This window comes from Oenanthe melanoleuca, chromosome 4, assembly GCF_029582105.1.
Source record: "Oenanthe melanoleuca isolate GR-GAL-2019-014 chromosome 4, OMel1.0, whole genome shotgun sequence".
In the NCBI taxonomy this organism is placed as follows: domain Eukaryota; kingdom Metazoa; phylum Chordata; class Aves; order Passeriformes; family Muscicapidae; genus Oenanthe; species Oenanthe melanoleuca.
The window spans coordinates 36,069,059-36,093,630 of record NC_079337.1 but is presented as its reverse complement, the minus strand read 5'-3'; the positions used below and the strand labels follow the sequence as shown (position 1 = coordinate 36,093,630).

Genomic DNA, 24,572 nt, shown 5'->3' with positions numbered 1-24,572 from the left:
GAGGGGTTTATAGTCAGCATTTTCCTATTAAGAAGTGTCCACAAAATCCTTGAAAATGAAATGAGCTGACAACTGTAGTCAGAACAGATACATAAGGTACCATTATAGCATATTGCACCATCAATTATGTGTCAAGCATGCTGCCAAATATTAAGTGTTCTGACCTCTGTTATTAATAATAGAGGCAAACACTGGGGACATGTGAAAGATAAGTAGTGTAATGCATGGAAAATCTATTATACAGTTGACATTGTTAATGGATATAGAGCCTATTTGGTATACTGCCCTTTCACTTGCAAGCCATAATTTTATAAAAAAACTGGACATAGCATGTAAGGGAAAGCCACATTGTGAGAAACATACTTTACTAGAACAAAATGTTCTGAAGTTAAGTAAATAATAGCAGGAGAGCACTTGTTATCAAACTTTACACCTTTATTTGTATGTATTTGTCCTTTCTCCTGAAATTAATGAAATTAATGAAATGGAAAAGTGTATCTTTATTGTATTCTCCATTCATACCTGTATCTTTAGGTTATTTTTTTGCTTAATATCACCTATCATTTTGTAGAGTTTGGCTAGTCAAAGATTTAATAAGTGTCATTCTCTAGAATATACCTTCTAGCATTTTTAGGTGTTCAGGACAGCACTGATAATTGGTAAAAATGACAAAAAATAGTAGAATGGTCGACCAGAGTATGGAGATAAACACTTATGAAGGGAGTGGTGGTGGTGATTAAAAAAAAAAGTTCAAACCCCAATCCCTTAACTGACTTGAAAATGCCAAGAATATAGGAAGCATGGGATAGAGAACTCATTCCTGTGCAATCATTCTTGGCACTATTTCCTGCTTCCTTCTTAATGCAGAACATAGATCCCAGAATGCATTACCAGTAAAACATTAAGCAGTTGGTCCACAATTTCATCAGGAGCACCCTGTAAATATGAAAATCAACTTGTCTGCTTAAATTTATCAAAAAGCTTTCTTCTGTCCTAAAAGTCATAGAATCTCTCTTATTACAACCTGTGCTAATGTTCTATTACTTTTTTTTCCCCCCTCCCTTTGAACTTAACATTTGGGAATAGCTAGTGAGAGTAATTGCAGCTATAGCCATATTTCTTTACTGAATTTCATCAATCTGCACTTTCATAAGAAGAATGAAAAATGAGAGCTCCTCTGATCTCTGGTACATTTTTGTTGCAGTTACTTTCTTTGTGTTTTAAGTTGAGACTTAAAATATGTGTTTAAGTCTCAAAATAGTTTTGCAATGGAGATCCAGTGTCCTATGCTACAAGCCAATGTGTAATTAAAAAAAGAGCAAAGAACAAAAGATACAGACCAAGACAGTATATTTTTGTGAAATTACCAACATTTGCACAAAATAAAAAGTATTGCCAGACTACTATTATATTTACAGAAGCAGATTCATTCTTCCCTTAAAAATTAGGAAACTCTTTCTAATGATTCTTAATGATCTGATGCTTATCCTGTATGTGGGACACGTTCTTGTAATCATCCAGAACTTAGGATTTCATTTGATGCTCATGTCAACAAGATGTTTGGCTGTTCTACAAAATTAAATCACAAGTTCCTTAAACAAATATTCCTCTAAACAGTTTTTCACAGATGAGAGTAATTTGCTGCAGTTAAAAAATCAGAGATGTACAGGAAGAGATCGTTGATCTGTATCTCAAGGTAACACTGTAAGCATATTGAAAAATCAACATATATTTTCTTTTTTTTTTTTTTTTTGTTCCCTAACTCTGGGTACTTGGTGTACTGTATTTAGTACAGATATTTCAATTTCCTTCTCCTTTTCTTTCTAAATTGGAAGAGAACAAAAGTCCTCTAGTGATCAAATTGTTTGAAGCCATCTTTACAAGCAAATAGCTTATTAAGCTAAACAGAAAATACTTCAGATGAAATAATGTTGATTTTTTTTTTTTTAGTGTAATTTTATATATCTGCTCCATAAATTGTTTTCTTTTTGTTTATATTGAGTATTCAGAGAATTGTAGAATAAGCTGAGTTGGAAGGGACCCATCAGGGTCATCAAGTCCAACTCCTGGCTCTGCACACAGCAGCCCCAAGAGTCAAACCATGTGCCTGAGAGCATTGCTCAAACACTCAAACTCACACAGGCTTGGTGCTGTGACCACTTCCCTGGGGAGCATGTTCCAGTGCCCAGCCACCCTCTGGGTGAAGAACCTTTTCCTGAGAGCCAAACTAAACCTCCCCCAGTCAGCTTCCTGCCATTTCCTCAAATACTGTCACTGGTCTTGCAATGAGATCAGTGTCTGCCCCTCTGCTTCCCCTCCTGAGGATGTTGAAAACCACCATGAGGTCTCTCCTCAGTCTCCTTTAGACTGAGCAAACCAAGTGCTCTCAGTCACTTCAGACTCTTCACCAACCTTGTGTCCAGTGCAGGACAATCCCCTCCCTTGCCTGGCTGGGGATGCTGTCCCTGATGCCCCCCAGGACATGGGTGGTCTTCCTGGCTGCCAGGGCACAGCTGACTCAGGTTCAACTTGCCATCAACCAGGACCCCCAGGTGCCTTTCCATTGCACTGGTCACCAGCCACTACTTCCTTAATCTATAAAGTGGAATTAATCAGCATGCATTATTTCTAACAATTTCACTTTCCTGCTCCATGCCTGACTTCTTATCAACAGAGTAATATTAGGTTTCATTCCTTATTTTCCTGATGCTCTAGGCCTGTGCTTGGAATATCTGCAACAGCAACAGTCAATGTTTTGTCTACTGTGGGCTGTACAGGCTTTTAAGGATTCATGAAAGATGGCAAAGCTTTGGTTGAATTCTCTTTCTGTGTTACCCCCATGATCTGCTAGGACTTCCTAGGATCAGCCACTGGATGGCTAAGCACAGGTTTTATTCCTGTGCCTTTTACATAACAGACTGTCCAGCCTTGTGACAGGATACACAGGCTGTGCATATTCCCATCACGTGGCGGGGCACACACGCGCGCAGCGCTGGCGTTGTGCTGGTGCAGCAGCTCTCTCCCATTGCTCAGGGGCCATGTGCTGCAGCACCCTCAGGGAGCAGTTTGCCAGGAGTGAGGCTCCTCAAACCCTGCTCTTCTCACCTCTCAGGTGCTGCAAGCAGTGAGTAGCTAAATTGTTTGTTAAGCTTGGATTTTTGTCTGGGACCCACTGACTGAGACCCTGAGTGGCATCCTCTAAGGAGAGCAGGGGTGATGGGGAGTAAAGTTAATTCTTTGTATTATCATTAATTTTGAAGGCAAAGCTCTCAAAAACTTCTTGAGGGCTGGCTTGGGTCAGGGATGGCCCATCCTATGGTGGCAAGAAGAGAGGTGAAGACCTGCATGGGCACATTTCTGAAACAACAGCTTGGTTGTTGAAACCTCCCTGAACAGTCATCTGCAAGGACACTGTGGTTAACGAGGCCTCAGTGAAAACATTTTTTTTTTTTTTAAACTTCATAACACTTTATCAAATAAAATTAATTTAAAGTTGGTATTAGAGTAATAGAATAACAGAATGGCCTGAGTTGGAAGGGATCTTAAAGATCATCTAACTCTAGGTCCCCTGCCATGGACAGGTACATCTTGCACTACTGCAGGTTGCTCAGAGTTACATCCACAATTTCTCTGGGTGACCTGTTCCAGTGCCTCATCCCCTTCACAGTCATATATATAACTGTATTTACAGAAATTAATTCTGTGAATTTGCCCTATCCTTGAGGGGTTTCTGCTGTATTTGACACAGGATGAGGGAGTAGATGCAACCATACTTGCCATTTTATACCCTCATAGCTGTTTGTGAGACAAGAAGCAGTTTTGATTTGGGTTGGCAAGTTCTGAACTACCTGTTTTATCTTGCAATGTTCAAAATTATTGAACTGAAAGAGTTCATTTTCTGTTAGTGGGCGAGTTGGATAAGAAATTGTAAAGTTCAGTTGATATAGTTTTGTGTTTCTGCATTTAGTCATGTTTTACACTCTTACAGCCTGGTGTTTTTTTGTGTAGAGCAAGAGTTTTGTAGTAAACTGTAGAGAATCTCCAGCCAATTGATGCATTTTGTACAGTGTTTCTCTATATTTTGTGTCTCATACTGCCATCTAAGGGCCATGTGGGCTGAGAAAGTGGCTAAAGGTTCTTTGATACTCTCCTTTTTCCATTCTGCCCTTTTCTTTGGGAAGTCAACAGCTCATGGATGAGAAAGGTGGACAGGGGATAAACACCACCAGTGTTCTGATGTTTCATCTAAGAGAAAGAGAGGAATCATCCTGATAAGCAATAAACTGGAATGTAAATCCCAGTCATTTAGAAAACTGCAGTTGCAATGAGTTTGTGTAAAGGCCAGAGAATAAGAAAGCAAGATTACAGGATTTGACATTACTCCTGAAACAGCAAGGGTGTGTGAGGTTTAGATTCTTCAAGGTACCAAAGTCCTTGTGTTCTATTGATTTAAGGATTAGTGCTTTATAATAAAATTTTCTTATTAAGATTTTTCCTAGAAAGGTACTAATTAACATTAGTTTTTTGATTTGGTGTTTTGTTTGTTTGGGTTTTTTTAACTAGTTTCACATTTCTTGGTGTTTTGATTATCTGGGGCTAAGGGAAAAGGGGAAGAAGTTGGTGCTACTTTAGGTGTATATGATATTAAATAACATGAACGTAGTTTGAATATTTTGAGGTTTAAGCATTCAAAATTTTATCACAAAAATTTATCTTTCCGGGATAAAAATGCATTTTTTAAAAATAACTGCAAGTGGTTTTTGTATAGTCTTAATTCTACAGCTCCTTTCTCACACAGATATTTTGAACAACAAGGGTGGTAAAGAAGTGGTGGAAGAAGCAAAACATTTGTTATATTTACTATATTATTTGTCAATATAATAACGCTGACATTGACTGACAGAAGGAGATTTTATAATGAAGACCCCTTTATTTTACAATGTATGAGTTACTTTTCAGTCTGATTTCCAGCAAACCTTGTGTGCTGAAGAAAATAATCGATCTTGCATGTTACTTTGGCAGGCTCATGGAAGCAAAGACCTGGAAGAGCAGTTGAGGTCTGTGTCCAGTGTGGATGAACTCATGACAGTGCTTTATCCAGAATACTGGAAAATGTTCAAATGTCAGCTGAGGAGAGGAGGCTGGCAGCACAACAGGGAACACTCCAGCTTTGACACAAGATCAGATGATTCCCTGAAATTTGCTGCAGCACACTATAATGCAGAGATCCTGAAAAGTAAGTACAGAACACAATCCACGTTCCAACACACAATAAGTGACTATCCAAAGGCTTTTCAGTTGTGTCAAAGGTATTTTAAAAGCTGAGCATTGTCAGTAAGCCAGCCTCAGCAGTTTGATGGGTGGGATGTGTTGCCTATAATATAAAATCTTTGATAGTCAGCCTTTCATAATGAAACATCCCTCTGCAGACATATTTTAGGTATGTCCATTATAAGAAAGTGCTTTCTCAGTAGAGAAAGTGAAGTGTTTGTCTTCAAGCATAAAGAATCCTACTTTGTAGAGGCTGTAAAAATTTTGCAGAAAGCAAAGAGGATGCTAATAGTTGGACTCATTGAACTATTTCTTCTCATTTTCTGCAATTGCATCTTGGCTGGTAATGCTTTCTTCTCTTAGGCATTGTGGCTTTGGAACACCAAATCATCCACTTGTAAATTTTTCATGTTACAAGAGAATAGTTGTAATGATGTTGTGCTGAAACAAGCAACAGTTTTCACACCTATGTGTTTAAATACTTTCCAGTGTTTCAGATAATTATTTTCATCCAAGCTAACTTACAGTTTAAGCAAGTGCTTGTAGGAAAAGAAATGCAAGATTTAGAGCAGGAGGTGTATTTTTTTACATGATATTGGAAATCATGTACCTTAATGAAGAGTTTAAAATACAAAATTTCCCTTTTTGTTGAATACCAAAATCTAGTGCCAAAAGGGAATAAAGGGACCTGTACAGCTTCAAGTCTTGAGGCTCTTTAGTAAAATGCTGTATAACATGATGTGAAGTCTTTGCCCAAACTTGTGTGGATAAGCTGGGCACAAAAATCATCCATCAGGTTAAATCACATTGCTAAATAGTAAGCTTTTGCTTTAAATTATACCCTTCTAGTTAACAAAATAAACCTGCATTTAAATTAATTTCACATTAAGTGTATAAAATTTAACAATTCTAATATATCATATCCAAGGGAAGTACTGTGTGGGGCTGGTTCAAATTACTTTGCAGAAGTGAGCAGTACTAAAGTGCAGAGTTTACTCAGGCTGAGACTTGCCCCAGGTGAAGAAAGGACATGTGATAGAACAGGAGTAATAATTTTGAACAGCCTTCCAGAAGCTAAAGGGGGTCTGTAATGAAGATGAGGAGAGATGTTTTAGCAGGTCCTGTTGTGATAGAACAGGGGTAATAATTTTGAACTAAAGAAAGTAGATTCACACTAGGTAAAGGGAAGACTTTTTTTTTTTTTTTTTTTTTTTGCTATAAGGATGATAAATTACTGGAACAGGTTGCCCATTGAGGTGGCAAATGCCCCATCCCTGGAAACATTCAAAGTCATTCAAGTTTGGATGGGGCTCTGAGCAACCTGATCTGCTTGAAGATGCCCTTGCTCATTACAAGGGGGCTGGAACAGGTGACAAGTGGCCTTTATAGGTCACCTTCCAACACAAGGAGGCTGTGATTCTGTTCTGTAAGGTCTCCCCTGCCTGTTAGGTTCCCTTTTAGCTCCACTGTGAGTTTTTTTGTCCATGATGATATGTCATGTCCCTGTGAAGAAGAAAAATCAACTAGCAGGTAACGTAGAGAGATGTGTGTTTCACTGACTAATGGGTGTGACTCTAGAAATTCATATTCTGGTTTTGAGCTTTAAAAAGGAATCCTGATTTACTGCGGAACAGCTCTGATTTTAAGCAGTTACTTTATAACATATGAAATTCCCTGTAACTTGGCAGGTATTGATACTGAATGGAGAAAAACTCAGTGCATGCCACGTGAAGTGTGTGTGGATGTGGGAAAAGAGTTTGGAGCAACTACAAACACCTTCTTTAAACCCCCATGTGTATCCATCTACAGATGTGGAGGTTGCTGCAATAGTGAAGGACTTCAGTGTATGAATATCAGCACAAATTACATCAGCAAGACAGTAAGTTCTCACTCTTTTATTACAGTTCATGTACTCCTTGCAAATACATTTATGTTCATGCTTATTTTAAACCTCCTTATTGCTACTATGACGAAGGAAATGGTCCATTCCAAAATACACAGGAAAAACAGCTGAAGACACTACTGCCTGGAAAAAACATACTTAGCATTCTTTTCCCCAAAATATTTTTATTTTTCAGGGGAAAAAATAAATTATGGTATCCCATTCTCAATTTTGAGATTATCCATGAAACTTAATTCTGTTTTTTTTTTTTTTTTTTTTTTTTTTTTTTTTTATCTACCTTATGCCTGTATGGGGCAAGCACTCCATGGAAAACTAGCCTGTAATTTTATTAGTGTAGACCGTTGTAGGACATGTGCAGACAGGATACATTTTTCAAATAAGGCCATTTAGGAAGAGTGTTTTACTATATTAAGACACATTAGCATTATGTACCTGTTTGTTTTGTTGTAATGCATCTTCTTCCAGGTGTGTTTTGTTCTTCAAATTCAGGGTTAGTGATCAGATAGGAGTGTGCAGAGATTATGCACTGAGCCTGTGAGCTGCCTTTAAAGCAGCATATACTACATTATTCTAAGTAGATACAGGAATTATCACAATTATCTTTCAACATTTGCCTCAAAAATCATGAGAAAATAGTCATACTTAAAAGCATTTCCTAGGGTGTTTTCCTGTTAATATGTTATTTGGTAGGGTTTTGTTGGTTGTGGGCTTTTTCAATTTTTAGTGTAAATCTTGCTTCCTTTTTCAAGAGTATTCATCTGTCTGAAGATACAGTACATATTTATAATGAAGACCAAAAACTGCACAACCAGTTATAAAATTGGAGCCCTTAGAAATGTCAATCCTTTATCATAAAACTTTGTAGTGCTTTGAGCCTTTTTTGGGAGGAATTAGGGAAAGAGAACGTAAAAAAACCAGCAAAACCTGCTAATTTTTTAGAGTGCATTTTCTGCCCTCATTTCTCATCAAATCTGTGTGTCTGAAATGGTAAATCCTTCCAAGAATTTTCAGTCCTAAATTTAAATTTCTGGTAATCAGCCACTCAGAACAGGAGTAATGTAGCTCAAATAGCTTAAATGAGGACAACTACAGTACTGACTGTGTTCAAGCCTTACTGTTTTTCTCATTATTAGGAGAAACCATCATCTCAATTCCACTTGCTTGAAAGATGCAAATACAATTTTCATTCTAAAACCCAAGAAATGAGACTTTTTTTTTTTTTTACCCCCACGCATTGGTAAAGTTTAGCTCACCAAAATAAAGGATTATCACAGAGAGAGCTGTTCCACATAACACAGGTTTCCTAGTTTTTGAGCACTGTGTCAGTTTTGGCTAAATAATCTCTTTCTCTTCATCCTACTGTTCACATCTATTGAGTGAATTAATTTTTCACACAGTAGAAGATGTTTAGCACTGAATTTCCTTTTGAAGTTCTTGGTGTTATTGGTGGTGATATAACATAGGAGTAGTTAAAGATTTGAGAGACTCTGAACAGGAAAATGGTAAAGTTCTTATTAGAAAGAAGAGGCAATAACCCTGTTTTGTTTTCTTACTTATCCTGTAAAAGCAAGCAATTGTATCTATGAGTTTTCTGTCTTGCCTCTGATTTCCAGTTTTATCTGGTCCTTGACAAAATGCAGTTTTTATAAAACTGTTAATAAAGGAACAGACCTATAGTTGTATCTCTTCATCTGTCACCATCTCAAATTTTTTAAAATTATCTGACCATGGCTTACCCCATATCAGACGGGAATTAGGATGGAAAAAGATATTGGATTCAAAGCCTTCTGTAGAATTCAGGTACCCTACACACCTATTTTTACCACAGTTTCTCTTATTTCCTGAAAGAAATTAGAACAAATAGTTTCCTTGTAATTCACCAATTTTTAGCTTTCGTTTTTGTGCGTAAACTGAGTTAGAAAACTTCATACTGTTCACTCTGCAGAAGAAGTGCTTAATGGGAAAGTCAGCTGGAGTTCTTACTGTGAGGGGAAGCTCTAGCATTGGTTCCAGACAGTAAGATAAAGATTATATCAGCTTTTATCAAAATTAATTAAAAATAAAAAAACTAAGCACAGAAATTATTTTTACAGGGGATAAATCATTGATTTCCAGGGGAGTGGACCAGGTCAGATGTTCCAGATTGCTTTGTGGAACACAGTAGTGGTCCAGAGCAAGGTCCATAGTTTTCCATTTCAAGCTGTGTTCCTCCTTCCTACCTACTAAACTTAATTGAGAGAAAAGTAGAAAAACATTCTGCTTTGTTTTTAATGCCATTCTTTCCACAAACCTGTTTTTGTAGTTGCTAAGGGATGTTTATACAGCCAGGATTGAGACATGAGACAGCTGCTTAATTAAGATATGGTGCAAGATCTGTGACAAAATTTGAAGACTCCCTATACCAATTCACAAACTGCAGTACATCCTCTCCTGACTGCATAGCCCAGTTTGTAAGTGGTGGCTTGTCTAGTAAGGATCTGTGGGAAATGTGACTGGTTGAGTTTTCATCTTGTGGCTGTTTGGGCTTTTTCTCTAATTTGTTACCAAACAGCTGTTCTCTGTTTCCATGGCACAAATAAATTCAACAGTGGTTACAAAGATTGTGGAACTACCTGGTGCAGCCATAGCCTGTCCCTCAGCAGCACTTTTTTTGTCCCACCTACAGGCACTTGCTTATAGGTCAAAGGGAAGCAGAGAGCAGATTTCAAAGAGCTGTTTCACCCATTCTCCCTCTTGGCTGTCAGGAAGGACATATTTTTGGTTTCTTTCAGATCACTTGTTGTAAAGGTCCTAAATCATCTCGTTTCACAGTTACAGTTATAGTGCCTCAAGGGAAAACATCTATCCAAGCAGATCAAAATTAGATTTAGAGGAGATTTTCTCACAGGAAACAAGTTAACAGCTTTAAATGGTTTGCCCAGTGTGGGATGTACGTGGTGGTTTTTCTTCACAATTCAGACATATGCCACAAGTATATTCAGTTGTTTTCAACATTACCATTTTTACCTGGTAGTGATATAGTAAGTACTTTTAATAGTGGAAGATATATAAGTTCCAAATGTTTTTTGTTCATATTTCTGGGAAAAGAAAGAGATTAAAATATAAAAATATAGAATAAAGAATTTAATCATACTAAATAAATATACATTTATTATATTTAATGCCTGTTGTTATATCCCACATAAGCCTTGAAATAGTTTTTTGAGGAAGTTCAACAGTAAAATAATGATGATGTGCCATTTCTCAAATAATTTATTTTCGTTATTTTCAATATAGAGATGTTTAGTTTTGAAATCAGTCTTATGTCCTTAGTTTAAAAATCCCTCTAGACACACTGTACTGTGTTCCACTGGTTATATTTGGCTGGCCTTACTGACACTTTAAAAAGTGCAAAGATCACAAGTGATGGAAACTTAGACTCAATCAATTTAAGGGAAACTTGCCAAAATAAACCACAGGCCATCAGAAGAACATGGGGTAGTTAATGTAAATCTTGGAAAAAAACATACATAAATCCTGTATTTGAAAGGTATCTAGAATGATGGCCTTCCCACATAATAACAGTTTTGATATATTTCAGAAGTCAGTGAGCATAATAATAATTTTATGTGTGCTGGTACAATGGGTATTGGCACATACAATGATAGTGCTGAATAAATTAATTTAGCCAACTGAAGCAAAGAAATACTTTGCATAAGAACCTCAGTTTTTCTGGTAAGTATGCTATGAAGTCCTTCTAGTGTAAAGAAGAAGCCATCAAGGCCATGGATCAAAATTACATGCCTTTTGGGGCTTTGAGTAACCTGGTGTCCCTGCCCATGGCAGAGGGGTTCTAATTAGATCATCTCAAAGGTCCTTTCCAAACCAAACCATTCTATGATTCTAAGGATCACTGAGAAGGAATACGTGGAAAATTGCTTTTTCAGGATTTCTGATAGTGCTTTTTGTCAACACATTCAGAGATTCCCGTCTTCTGTTAGATTATTTTCTTTTTTCTAAGTTTAAAATCATATTAAGTTCTAGTTATGGACTGTACTTGTAAGAGAAACCCTAGAAACAGTGTGAAAGACTGCAAAACCTGCCAACTGGCTTTCTGTGATAAAATAGCCTTAGACTGGCTGAATGGCAGGTGTTGAATTCTTATTAAATGCATTAATTATTAATGGCTTTCAATTCTTCTTCAGTTACACAGAGCTTCTGTTAGTATGTGCTGTACTCTGAGATTAACAATGTGTTACTGATTTATGTTTACAATTAGCAGATCCTCTAGAAGAGGACAGAGCTTTGTGGTTATGTTTAGGGGAGTTTAGGGGCTTTTTTTCTTTTTTTTTTTTGTTATATATATATATTACTCTTTAATTATACAATCACTTATTGCTTCTGTTGTTGCTTCCCACTGGTTTCCTGACAATGCAGTGTTGGTGGCAAAAAGGTACAGGACAGCATGGGCAAGTCAAGTCTGTTTTTTTCTTTTATTTGCCTCTGACTGGAGCAATACTCATAAATTGCTGCTTTATTTATTATAACTATTAACATTTTTCAGAGCAATAGAAGCTCTCCACTTTTTGAAGACTTCTCTACTGCTGCCAGATCTTAAATTCTTCTGGAGACTGAAACTCATTCATTGTAGTCTTTGGTACTTTAGGCATTGGTACCTGAAGGAAAGGTCCTTTCCCTTTAGAGTGAGTTACTCTGGGTTTTATTATAAATTAAAGTTGGAATGGAAGAGAAGATTTGGGCTTCTAAGAATGCAGTAAATCCAATCTTTTAGGGAATGAGGGATCAAACAGAAATATAAGCCATTTGGTCTCCAAGAAGAATTACCCATTTGGGCAATGTGGGTACCAGCAACAATAGCCATAGCCAACAATAGTGCCAGAAAAAAAACCTGATGTTCTGATAGATGTTTTGAGGCATTTTTCATAGAAATATCCTTTCTGGGTATTGACATTTGGCTGTTAAATGTTGCCAGACATGCCCTATAGTGACAGCAGATGTTGAGCTTATTGTTCTGTTAGATGAGGAAGGTGAGCAAAAATAAATTGTAGATGTTGTCAAAACCATAGCATTGCTTATGGTCAGGTTTTATATAATCTGAAATGTTTTGCATAGATGAAGATTCAGACAGAATTTATGCATGTTGAGAGTTTGACTTAAATTGCTTCACTGAATAAACAGTAGCAACTATTGGGTGATGTAAAATACATAACTACTATGAGAATTTATTTGGACAAACTGAAGGTAATTTGAGGAGGCCAAGGAAGCATTTATATAAACTACCTTTATATCGTTTTACTCGACTTTTTCCTCAGTGCACCACTGAAGTGCTGATGGAAATGGGTGTTAGCAATATTCATCTCCAAACTGATACCTTTCACAGCTTTAACGGAAGGATAAATAAGATTAATTCACGTTCACCATCATTTCCATTACCATTACCTTGATTGGTACATCTCAGCTGCTTTTGTGAGATTCTGTCAGTGATCTCCTGAAGCTGAATAGGACAGTTGGGCAGGGACCTACCTCTTCTAGATGCTTTAGAAATGTAGCAGTCATCCTCTGCTGCCATCTCCAGTGGTCTGCTGTCTGCTATGCTTTGTTAGTTTATATGCAGTTTATTTTATCAGTAGTGAATATTTCTTAATACTTTGTAAAAATAAAAAAAAAAACAACCAAAGAATAGTTCAAGATATATTCCATCAGGATAGGCATATAACCTGCACAGATACAAGAACTAAAAATTCTAAAATGCAGTATGCTGTAGTTCAAATGTCATTCATTCAGAACTGGTTTGATCCAAGTCCACTATATTGCTGTTTTACATAAGTTTTTATAATTGTGCAACTGATGTATTAGAAGACTTTCTCTTTTCTTTATATTATTCTTCAGCTTTTCAAAGCACCTTCCAAGTGTTTCATTTTGGATTTTTTTTTGAATGCTGCCAATTTGAAGTCATCTCCTCTAGAAAAATGAGTTCTTTGGGCAGTTTCCTCTTGTATATTAAATGTAGTATTTTAAATTAAAAATTAAAAATTTTAGTAATTCAAATTAAAAATGTGCATTAAATTGTAGTAAGCAAACTGGCATGTAACAGAGTTTAACAGAGTTATTGTCACACCATAGCTATTGTATTGATTTAGCACATAATAATTATTTAGCAATATGATGGAATGCTGGAAGACAACAAAAAAATCTGGACCTAAGCTCGTGATAGGTTTTTCGTGTGCCTTGCATCGGTTTTGGCTGGATCCCTGTAAGAAGCTTTTTGCTTTGCTCTGCTGTTTGTAGCTGTTTGAGATCACGGTGCCTCTGTCCCACGGCCCCAAGCCTGTCACTGTCAGCTTTGCCAACCACACGTCCTGCCGCTGCATGTCCAAGCTGGATGTCTACAGACAGGTCCACTCCATCATAAGGCGGTCCTTGCCAGCAGCACCAACCCAGTAAGTACGAGAAAAAGAAAATTTCGGCAAAATCAATTCCTTTTTAAAAGAAAAGCTAAAAATATATTTGTAGATAGATAATTAGGAGAAAACATTTCTTTCTCATTCTGTATTTTTGTATTTTAAATGCTTTATTTTAAAGGCTTGTTTTTAAGGCAGTCTTTAATTTACAAATCTTCTTTGACATCTTCATATGCCAGAGGTTCATAAAAAATAGAATGGAGGAGAAAAATAAAGGCATTCCACAGAAGTGTATATTGACTTTTTGTGTGTGTGATTTTGAATGAAAAATATCACAGAACAATCTGGCACCAGAAATCTGATTTTCAGTTATTGCGCCACTTGAAGATCTCCTTCCTTTAGAGGTCTGAGTGATGATTTTATGATGTATAAATATTTAGGAGGTCAAAAATACATAATTGACTAACAGTTGCTTTGGGGAAGAATCAGTAACTAACTGGAATGAACTGACATTTTTAATAAGGGAAGTGAGTAGAACAAATTTCTCAGAAGGGTTAAGCGTTTTCCTCAGTGGTTTAATTCAGTTTAAGTCTGGAAGTTTTCTGACACATGCATGAATATAGATTATATTCTTTTTTAGTTTAATTTATTTAATTTGTTTATCAAAACATGGATCATAAACAGTGGCTTGGAAATAGATCTATTAATAATTAGTTTAATTACATAATTGACAGATTATAAAGAAAAAACAAATCCAAGAGTCAGGAAAGTCAAATTATGTTGACTCTCTCCAGTTTCTCAGTGTTTGAAAGTTAAGAGCAGTTGTAATGACCAGTGCAAGAGTTTCTTCTAGCCAGGAAAGAGCTTCCTGTAGTTGAGGGAGGTGAGAGTGCAGATACCAGACTTGGACCAGCACTCACAGGTAGCTGTTTGTCCTGTGGCTGAGGAATCACACTGCAACAGAGGTAAGACAGCATAGTACTAGATCAGCATTTATGAAGGTCTTTAAGTTTAGAATCTATGGCTTTGTGTAATAAAACAGGCAGGTGGGTTTGATTTTTTTTGTTGTTGTTTGGTTTGATTTGGTTTGGGGTTTTTTTAACAGAATGCAATAATAGTCGGTAAATTATCTGTACCATTTCTCAAGCGGAATCGGAAGGCAGGCTAAAGGAAATGTATGCCAAGTGAGGCAGAGAGTGTGAGATCATTAGTGGGATGAAATCAGGAAACACCAGTTTGATCAGACATGAGGCAAAGCAGGATGATGTTAAACCACAGCAGTCTTTTCAAGCTGAGTGATTTAGTGTGTTGGAGGGGAGTGGTCTACTTGAATGATGATCACGGAAGAATATCCCAGCACCTGCATTTTTCAATGTGTGAGTAATGGTGCTCAGGGGAAGGAAAAGTGCATCAAATGTGTAATATAGGTGTTGTCTTAAAAGATTAGTAGGATTTTAGAAATGCTTCAGAAACAATGAATAAATGACACAGCCCGGATACATGAAGTTAGGCTTGGCTTGTTCAAAGATGTCATGTCAGCTGTGGTGATAAAGAAATTGCAAGCAAGGAAGATGAGATAATACACATAAATATTCTATCAGTGATTCACCAGATAGCTCAGTTCACTCCTTCTTTTAAAAAGCAACAGCTGCTGTTTGGATTTTTTGCTTTCTTTGGTACCACTACCTTGGCTGCAAACTTTAGCAGGAAAAGAGGACTAAAGTGTTTACTTGTTTATTGCTTTTATTTTTAAGATGGAGGCATCACTGCTCAAATCCAAATCTTTAGGTTCAAGAAGGCTGGACAGAATGAGTGACTAATGAGAGGAAGTGTCAGCTAATGGCACATAACTTTCACATAAAATGAAACAGAATCTGATAAATTGATTTTATTTTTTGAAGTTTTGCCTACAGAATTCATTCAGAAGCTATCATACACTGTCTTTTGACATTTTAAATTTGAAAAAAAAATTGTACTTCAAGAAGTAACATGGAAAATGATGCCTGTTACCAAGCAGTGTTTGGCATGCAAAAGAATTTTTATACTCTTCAGTATGAGGCTTATGTTCTAGGTTAGGTCTGTTTCCAAACAACATCAGCAAAATACAAATATCAGCTTCTAGAAGTTGGAGCTAAAACTTGAAATATGAGAAGATTTCTTCAACAAATTATTGAAAATTTCTGTTGTGGGGAGAACCTTCAGTAACAGATTTGACAAGGATGAAAAATAAAATTATGAATGAGCTGACACACTTAGATATTTGCAATGGAGAGCAAACAACAATCAATCAACAGCTAAAATAGTTTTTTTTTTTTGTCCTTGAGCTCTTATGGTAGTAAATCAACAGCATTTTTAATTTCACAGGTGTCATGTGGCAAACAAGACCTGTCCGAAAAATCATATTTGGAATAATCAAATTTGCAGATGTTTGTCACAGCATGATTTTGGCTTCTCTTCTCACCTTGGAGATTCTGGTAAGCACCTTCCCTTAGAGCATGAAATGTCCTTTTAAAGACAAGAAGTTGTAGTAGTCATTTATATCTTTTTCTGTATGGATGCTACTACTGGTTGTTGCCTGTCTTTTGACATATACTTGTTTTTGAAACACCACCAAAGGTTATGGATTTGAGGGTAGGCACGATATTCTGGTACTAGTGCAACTTCTCTGCTGCTTTTCTAGACACACCTGAAGGATTCCACATCTGTGGACCCAACAAGGAGCTGGATGAAGAAACCTGCCAGTGTGTCTGCAAAGGAGGCGTGCGTCCCTCCAGCTGTGGACCTCACAAAGAGTTAGACAGATCATCGTGCCAGTGCATGTGCAAAAACAAACTCATCCCTGCTTCCTGCGGGCCCAACAAGGAGTTTGATGAGGAAAAGTGCCAGTGTGTATGTAAAAAGAGCTGCCCTAGACACCAGCCACTAAATCCTGCAAAATGCGTCTGTGAATGTATAGAATCTCCCAATAAATGCTTCTTGAAAGGAAAAAGGTTCCATCACCAGACATGCAGGTAAAACCTCAGTTTTTGTTTCCTTTATTGTGTCCAAGGCCTAAAATTTTGGGTTGTGACATTAGCAGTCTTGTTGAATTGTTTTGTAGTCTTAAGTAAACAGTAAGCCTGTCATCAATTCAGTTTTATCTTCTATGACTTCTGCAATCTCTAAGAAGAAGCTACTAGGCATAATATGTATTTTAAAGCACATTTAATTTTTAATGGTCTTTCTAGATACTTCCCAGAACTTTTCTTCCGTTTCCTTTTTTTCCCTGGTGAAAATGAACTCTTAAATTCAAGCTCCCTGTATCTTATTGTATTTAAAATCCCACTTTTTTTTCTCTAAGAACTGAATATTGCAATTCAAGTAACTCAAATATTCAGATATCTCAAATATTCCTAATTAGATTTCAGTGCTTAGTTCTGAGATAACATCTTTCATTTCCACCTCCTAAATTTTGGAATCATCTAGCTCTGGGTGATTTTTGTGAAAAGTAGACATATATAACTATAAATCAGACTGCCCACATTCACCATTTAAAATAAAATTTAGTCAGGAAGAGAATTCTGCAATTTCTTTATGTACCTCAGGACCTTTTCTTTCTATGACTGCTACACCCATAGCATTAGAAGTCTATATATAAAGATGTGAATGATTTTGGATTCTGAGAAGCAAACAGTATTATTTTTGCTTTGTGTATTATGTGAGGAAAGTTTTCCCTTAAAGTTCTCCTGTAAATTTCTTGAACCAATTTCTTAATTAAATTAAATATTTTAAAATTTCCTAAAAAATGTCATTTGGAACAGAAAGATCATCTATTTCTAATATAGGGGAAGTATTTCTATTATATGAATGAGAAATTGCAATTTAGGCACTGCAAATGGAAAACAGCAAATTGGGACGTTTAAATGTCTGTGTATGATGCTTACCAAAAATAAGCTTTATGTAATATTTAAAATGTAATTAGTTGGAATAAATATATTGGTATATATATATATACACACACATTTGTTCATCTTCATAATGAAAAAATATCAGTAGTGACACTTGTTGAAGTCCCTAAAATGAGGGAAAATATTATTAACTGGCATTACTTGTTTACCAATATTTGGCCTTGTAGGTTGTTAGAAATATCAGAAATTATTTCTTCTCTAGAATTCAACTCACACAATTTCAATTTTATGTTTGCAGAGGAAAAGAAATCAGTCTGGTTACATAAGCTTTGCATATTAGTAAAGCCTTTGTGCTGCAGGTTTCACTTCCAGCAGTGCTACAGATGTAAACCATCTACATTTTAAAAGAACATTCACAGCTGAAGAAATCAGGCACTTAAGAAGCTTAGAAATGCCATGATAAATATCTGATGTTGATTTCAATATCTCTGATGATTTAAAGACTTAGTATTTGAGGGAAGAAATTAAGTTCAGCCTTTCTCTGTTGTGTTGTGATTGAGTATGATAAAAAGTTTGAATCACTTTCTCACTTCCAAGGACAGTGTGACGTAGGATGCTTTTACCTTTTTTCTAAGCTGTTTTGCTTTTGTCTTTGAATGCAAAAAGAAAGGTTTATATATCTTGTTACTTTATACCTTTAGAACCAATAGTCCTGTAGATGTTAGCACTGTCAAGGAAAGTAGAGGGGACAATCTCTCCTCCTTAAGAGAAGACTTACCTATAGGTTTCTCACATTTTAGCTCTGTCCAGCACAAGCTGTCTCTGAAAGGAATAAAAAAATCCTGCAACATCCTTTTTATCTCTGAGAGATCCCTTGCTCATTTAAAACAGCATCAATTATGCAATTTAATTTATATAATAAAATATAAAATATATTAATTATACAAATTAAAATAAAATAGAAGTACCTCTCTGTTATCTTTGTGCTAGACATGTGAGCCCTAGAAATGAGCATAATCCTGTAGTCATGTCCCAGACAGCCATAGCTTCTGATTTTGAAGCACTAATATTTTTAGGTACTAAAATGCCTCTGCCTCTAGTGTTATGCTCTGCTTCAGGTGGAAGAAATACAAAATCATCTACAAAGCACAGGATTGGAAGGGATAAAAAGCTCTCAGCATACTGCTTTTTAAGGTGATTATGCTGTTTATCAGCCCAAGAAGTAGCATTTCCACTTGTTTCATCTGTGGAGTTGTTAGACAGTGACAATCTGGGCATTCTGCACAGCAAAAATTCACAATTATTGACCATAAAGAGAAAGTTTCTTTGCCCAGCACTGTGAATAGTGACTGAGCATCTGTCTGTCTTAGCTGCCGCATGCTCAGATTATCCTCATTGAAACAGACCTCTGGAACGTGAAACCACTCTGTAAACAGCATTCAGACCAAATCTCTTGAAAGGCCTGGTCTATTGTTCAGCAGTTTCCTAAGGAAACCACATTTATGTAGTTACAATGACTCTGTTGCTATTCACCCTGTGCTACCACCTCCAAAATTTATTTTGGTCCGTTTTGGCTGGGCCAGATAACTAGGAACTTCATCTGCTAAGCACTTTAGAGGAGGAGAGGGACTTTCTTGCTCAGTTAAAATGTCCCAAATAAGAATAAGACTGAAGTAACCTGACCTTGACTGCTGCTGGACACAAACTCACATGGGAGAGGTGCTGTATAGCACTCCCAGCTGCAAGTTGAAGTTCACAAGGAGGCATGAATTGTAAGCAAATGAACTCCTCTTGCTTAATGTTTGCATGACTGCCTTTCATTGTGTCCAGTCATAAGTGTGTGGAAGAGTTTGGCTTTGCCTCTTTTCCTTATTTCATTTTGCTGTCATTCAGTACATGAAATGGGCTAAACTTTCATGGTAAGAACAGCAAAAAGGTGAGTTCAGTGTTTCATCCACTGCATCTCTGTGAATTACCTTTTTCCCAGAGCAGACCTGCTGCTGCTTGCCTATTTGCTCACAATATTAGATCCTTTCACAAAGCTTTTTGTTGCCTCACCACTGTTTCCAAACTTTAGGGGGAATAGGTCAGTACGGCTGACCTATGAGCTATTCCCATGAGCTGCTTAAACTGACTTCAGATATCTATTAAGTGGCACAAAATAATGTTACTCCCTTAATTACAGAGACCACAGTGGTGAACTAATCTATGATAAGTGACATTGAAAACACTGAGCATGATGTGACTAGTTAATAAATGTCCCATCTGCAGTCTTCCTCATTCCTTGTCGCTTTCCTCATAGCCAGATTCATGGGTTGAACTACATGGTGTGAGTTAATGTAACTGTAGTGCAGACTTCAGATCATAAACAAATTATTGCAAAGTAATCCAAAACAAGCACACAACATAGTAATTTATTTGCAACAACAGTAAGAGTACCCACAAGCCTGAAACAAGAATTACCTAGGGAAGAGGAGAGTGACATGGCACAATTTAGTGTGCTGTACATATGTAAGTAAGAGTTATCATAAAATATCATAATATCAGTGGTTCACAAACAGGCACACATTATTTAAGTACAAGTTTCAAGTATAACTGTGCTGAAATTCAAGACATATACTTTTGTCTTTTGACCCATTGCCAGTGTCTGAAAAAATCACAGACTTGTACTTTGTCTCCATTATACACCAGAAAGTATTTAGCATTGTTATTGTAAGGTTATTTTGGGTCAAGTTCTTGTTTTAATAGAAAAATTAAATAGGAAAAGGAAGGGTTCAGGGACAACCAGAGATACTATCTTTGTATAAGTTCTATTTTTCAGTCAAGGAATTGGTGAGGAAAACTTCTGCTGCTGCATAGGGAGATGTGATTTGTGTTTCAATGCTGTATTTCTTTTAAACTTATTTTAATCGGGTAGACACTAATTCTGTTCTTTTTTCATTAAGATTTATCAGAAATGTGATAAGTAGGGTCTAATTTTTCTTTAGAATGCACACAGATGCAATATGAATGTAGATATATTCCGACTGGCTCTGGGAATTTGCAACTTGAAAGGAGATATGTTCTCATTTTCAAGATCAGAGCCACAGTGAAAGATGTGTAGACAAACCTCCCTCAGGCTTATGGAAGTAATCAATAAGAAGAGAAACAGTCCTGGGTAGGAGGATGATAGATTTGGTTATCACCTGATTCTGGATTGCCACCTCCAATTTGTGGCATGCAGTAGGTTATAACAAATCAATTTGAGTACAGAAATATATCCTATTTTCAAACTAAAACTTTGAAAAATCCTTCTCAAGATTAGAATACAACTGCAGCCAGCAGTGTGATAAAAAAGATCCATGTGTATCTGTTGCAATAGAATAATTTCTCTTCAGTTTCATTTGTTATTGTTTCACTGTCTTTTGTGAAGATCAGTTCAACTAAAATTGTTGCAAGAACATAAAAAGTTAAAACATATGTATTTGTAGGAAGTAAATATTCCATTCAGAAGCAGCAATGTGAAGGCACACAGATTTCTGCTCCAGTTAAATATAGATGATTGCTACATTAATGCCTGTTTTTCCCCTTTGTCTAGCTGTTACAGACCTCCGTGCACGGTGCGGACGAAACGCTGCGACGCCGGATTTTCCTTCAGCGAGGAAGTGTGCCGCTGTGTACCTACATACTGGAAAAGACCACTCCTGAATTAGCCAAGAGAGCACTGCTTGCCACCTTGGTGTGCATTTTTTCCATTAGAGCAAAAGAACAGCAGAAACTTTGCTAATATTTGGAATTAAATGTTCACCAGAGACCCTGTGGGGCTTTCAGAGACAGACTCGTGCTTTTCTCAAGATGTGGAAAGCAAATGTAGAAAACAACTGGGGTTCACGTTTTGTAAAGAACTCAATAAGGACTTATTTTCTGTCAATGACCAAACAGCCTAGGTTTTCCTTCTTGTGATTTTTTTTTTTAAGAGATAATGACTATATAATTTATTTCCACTAAAACCATCGTGCAGCATTTCTGTTTATAGCAGTAACAATTGTTAAAGCTCACTGTGATCAATATTTTTATATCATGCAAAATATGTTTAAAATAAAATGGAAATCGTATTATATAATGGTGAGAATGTTTAATCATCTGCCTAAAATGTTACTCAAATTCAGCTCTATTTTCTGGATTCTTAACAGGGAAAGGAACAGTAAGGAGGAAAGCACTTTTATGAGGGAAGGTTGCAGACATTTTCCTGTACCTGTTGTGTTTGCCATTTGGAATAGAGTTATACAGAGGGTTTTGTGAGCCAATGGTATTTCTGTCTCTAGAATGAAAGTAGCAAGGAAGGTACAATTAATAACAAGGAGAACATTGGGGATTCTGTACGTTGCCCAAGTATAAAGACTATGTTTCAAGTGCAGCAGCAACTACTCACATTCCAATATATTCACCTCCTATTTTATTTCTTGGTGTCATTCCCAAGGAAAAGTATAAAATTATGTCTGTTTAAGGTTATTAGCATGAAAGGGCAAATACCAACTCTGCTTTTTATTTAGTGTTACAGGCTACAACTAAATCTTTCAAAATGCTTTGATGTGCTTTACCATTACATAGTCAATCAGATCTCTTGATCTATGTGTACAGATGCAAATATATTTTGAAGGTGAAGATATATCCCAATGGGGACATGAAAGGACTTATACCAGTCTGCTCTGTATTGACACAGTCTCTACATTAAAAATTCAGAAAATGTGAAATCAAACATCTACACTTTTAAAACAAGGTGAGATTTTTGACTGCATGAAAATCACAACCTATTCAAAATTAAAATATATCAGAAGCTGGATGGAAGTTCTTCACTTCCAGAAACTTTGTTGGGTGCAGAGTGGAACAAGCAAAGCTGCAAAGGAAGATTTTTGTGACAGGAATAGTCAGATCTGTAAAAATAATTGTTCTGGATCTAACCAGCTGTTCTTAAAAGAGTAGATGAAATAGTATTGCATCCTAGAACTTTGACCTGGAAGGGTTGCTTTTCTATTCTTTGCATTTCATATTTCCTAAAACTGAGTGAATGTTCCTGCTGATTACTCAGTCCCATCGTGGGCTGAGGCAGTCTAACAAGGTGAGAGACTCTTTGGGGCTTCACACTTTCCACTGTCTGCCTGCTATGTCAGTGTTCTTCCTAAGAGCCAGCTATTTATTATCCAAATAGCATAACAGGGTGAAGTTTAGGCATGCAAATACTGAACAATGTCTTTTTTACTACATTGCTTCAGCAATCAAACTCAGGTAGCAATGTGGATGACAATTTAACGTTGATGTACAACTTCAGCTGTTATAAAGACTCACATTTTCCATCAGTAGGATTAGTAGTCATGCAAATCACCAGTGACTAAATTGCTTATGTCAACATAATAGCTGGAGGTTGAAAATCAAACTTAATTCAGTATTCAAAAAAATCCAAGCATCCACTTCTATAGGTTACCTGCTTGAAGGAAATTAAATAACAACTGAATTACTTCTGTGACTCAAATTGGCGAACCAAAACCACTACACTTTTATAAAGACTTGGGAAGAAAAAAAAAAACAAAACACCTTAGGTGAAGATTTTAAATTTCCATCCCAGCACAATACAGAAGAGGCAGTAAAGAGAAAGACAAACCAAATCTGGTACCAGGAACAGAGCCTAAGTTTGCAGGTATCTAATTAACAGACCAAAAATGTACTTGTGGTTAAAAAGGAGAAGGGCACAAGTGAAGGCAGAATAAAATCCACATTCCATCAAGTAATTCCACATAGATTATAAAAAGTGCATGTTAAAATATTATGCAAACAAAAAAACCAAACCCTACTAAACTGAGCAATGATCAAATGTCTAAATATTTTAAAGGGTTCATGAAAACAGCTAATAAACCCATTGTAGCTAAGAAGGTACTTGCATTTCTACTGAGTGAGCATACCACAATCCAAAATGGTAAAACTCATCTGAGCAGGGAAGAGAGGAAGTTCAAAAATGAGACAAATGAACAAGAAGCTTCAACGTTATTACAAACACGAGTATTCAGTAAGAATCTGGTTCTTAACTTTCCAAGTATTGAGACTTTTTGGCATAAATTATTTCAATCTAAGTAAAATGAGATTTGTAGAAATTGAATTCCTGACTTGTAAAAGTTACCACAAAACCAGGTTTATGTCTGAGCAAAGTGACTAGTTAACCATTAAAATTATGTAGATGCATATAATAAATAATAACATACAAGCAGTTGGTAGCATTTCACAATAATCAGAATCTCCAGTTCTACTGTCCATGAGCACAGTTTTATAAATATGCATTATACATAACACAAACATCAGAGTTATTATCATTACTATTGGATAGACAATACAGATTCTGTGTGATAAATTTGATTCCATTTATCTCCATACTGTCATGAAAAAATCTGTAGAACAGGTCTTCCTTGCATTTATTGCAAGGTCTACATAGGTCTACACCATTTTCAGTTTTTTAAGTGATACTTGATTGTGATCTCTGAAATTTTCATCTTCCCTTCAAACCTTGATATTCTTAAAAAATATAAAAATAGGTTATACAGGTTAAAAGGAGATTTTAAAAGATAGATGATAATTCTATATGCAAGTTATTCTGCCCTAACTCCAAATAAAAAGCATTTATTGTTATTTGTCTAAAATCCCTGTACCTTGTGCAAAAATTACAAGGTGGTTGGGAGGGAGAGCACTCGTAACTGCAGTAAATCACATTTAACAGTAAACAGACTTATGCTTGCATTTCATCAGGAATTTACAGCAGTTTCTGTGCTCTTTCAATACTGTACTCGAGGGAGACCATAAATTATGCAGGGTAAGCCCTCTTTACCTGCACTACCAGAGGGACATGCTGTTTACAGTGTGAGTGTTGTTAGTCAGCTGACATGTTTGTTTAATTCCTGCTGAACAAGTTGATAGTAAATCAGGTCTCTCAGCTCTATTTGAAAGACCAGCGTGAAATCTTGCATATGTACTGTATCATCTTGAAAGGCTTAGTGTCAGGACTGCTTTCAGTATTCTCATTTTCTGAGTCTTTAGATCTGTCACAACTCCAGCTGCCCTTGAATTTTAGCATATCTCCCATGTTTT

General features: G+C 36.4%; 1 protein-coding gene across 2 annotated transcripts in view; it reads left to right on the top strand.

Annotated features, from left to right (window-relative positions):
- The window catches only part of VEGFC (vascular endothelial growth factor C), a 181,154-nt gene extending 157,713 nt beyond the window's left edge, over positions 1 to 23,441 (top strand). For both annotated transcript variants that reach the window (XM_056491002.1, XM_056491001.1), the window contains 6 exons: positions 5,023 to 5,236; positions 6,960 to 7,150; positions 13,463 to 13,614; positions 15,940 to 16,049; positions 16,256 to 16,586; positions 21,040 to 23,441. In XM_056491002.1, the coding sequence (XP_056346977.1) occupies positions 5,023 to 5,236; positions 6,960 to 7,150; positions 13,463 to 13,614; positions 15,940 to 16,049; positions 16,256 to 16,586; positions 21,040 to 21,154 (1,113 nt within the window). In that variant the 3' untranslated portion in view covers positions 21,155 to 23,441. The remainder of the gene's footprint in view (positions 1 to 5,022; positions 5,237 to 6,959; positions 7,151 to 13,462; positions 13,615 to 15,939; positions 16,050 to 16,255; positions 16,587 to 21,039) is intronic.
- Positions 23,442 to 24,572: the final 1,131 nt, after the last annotated feature.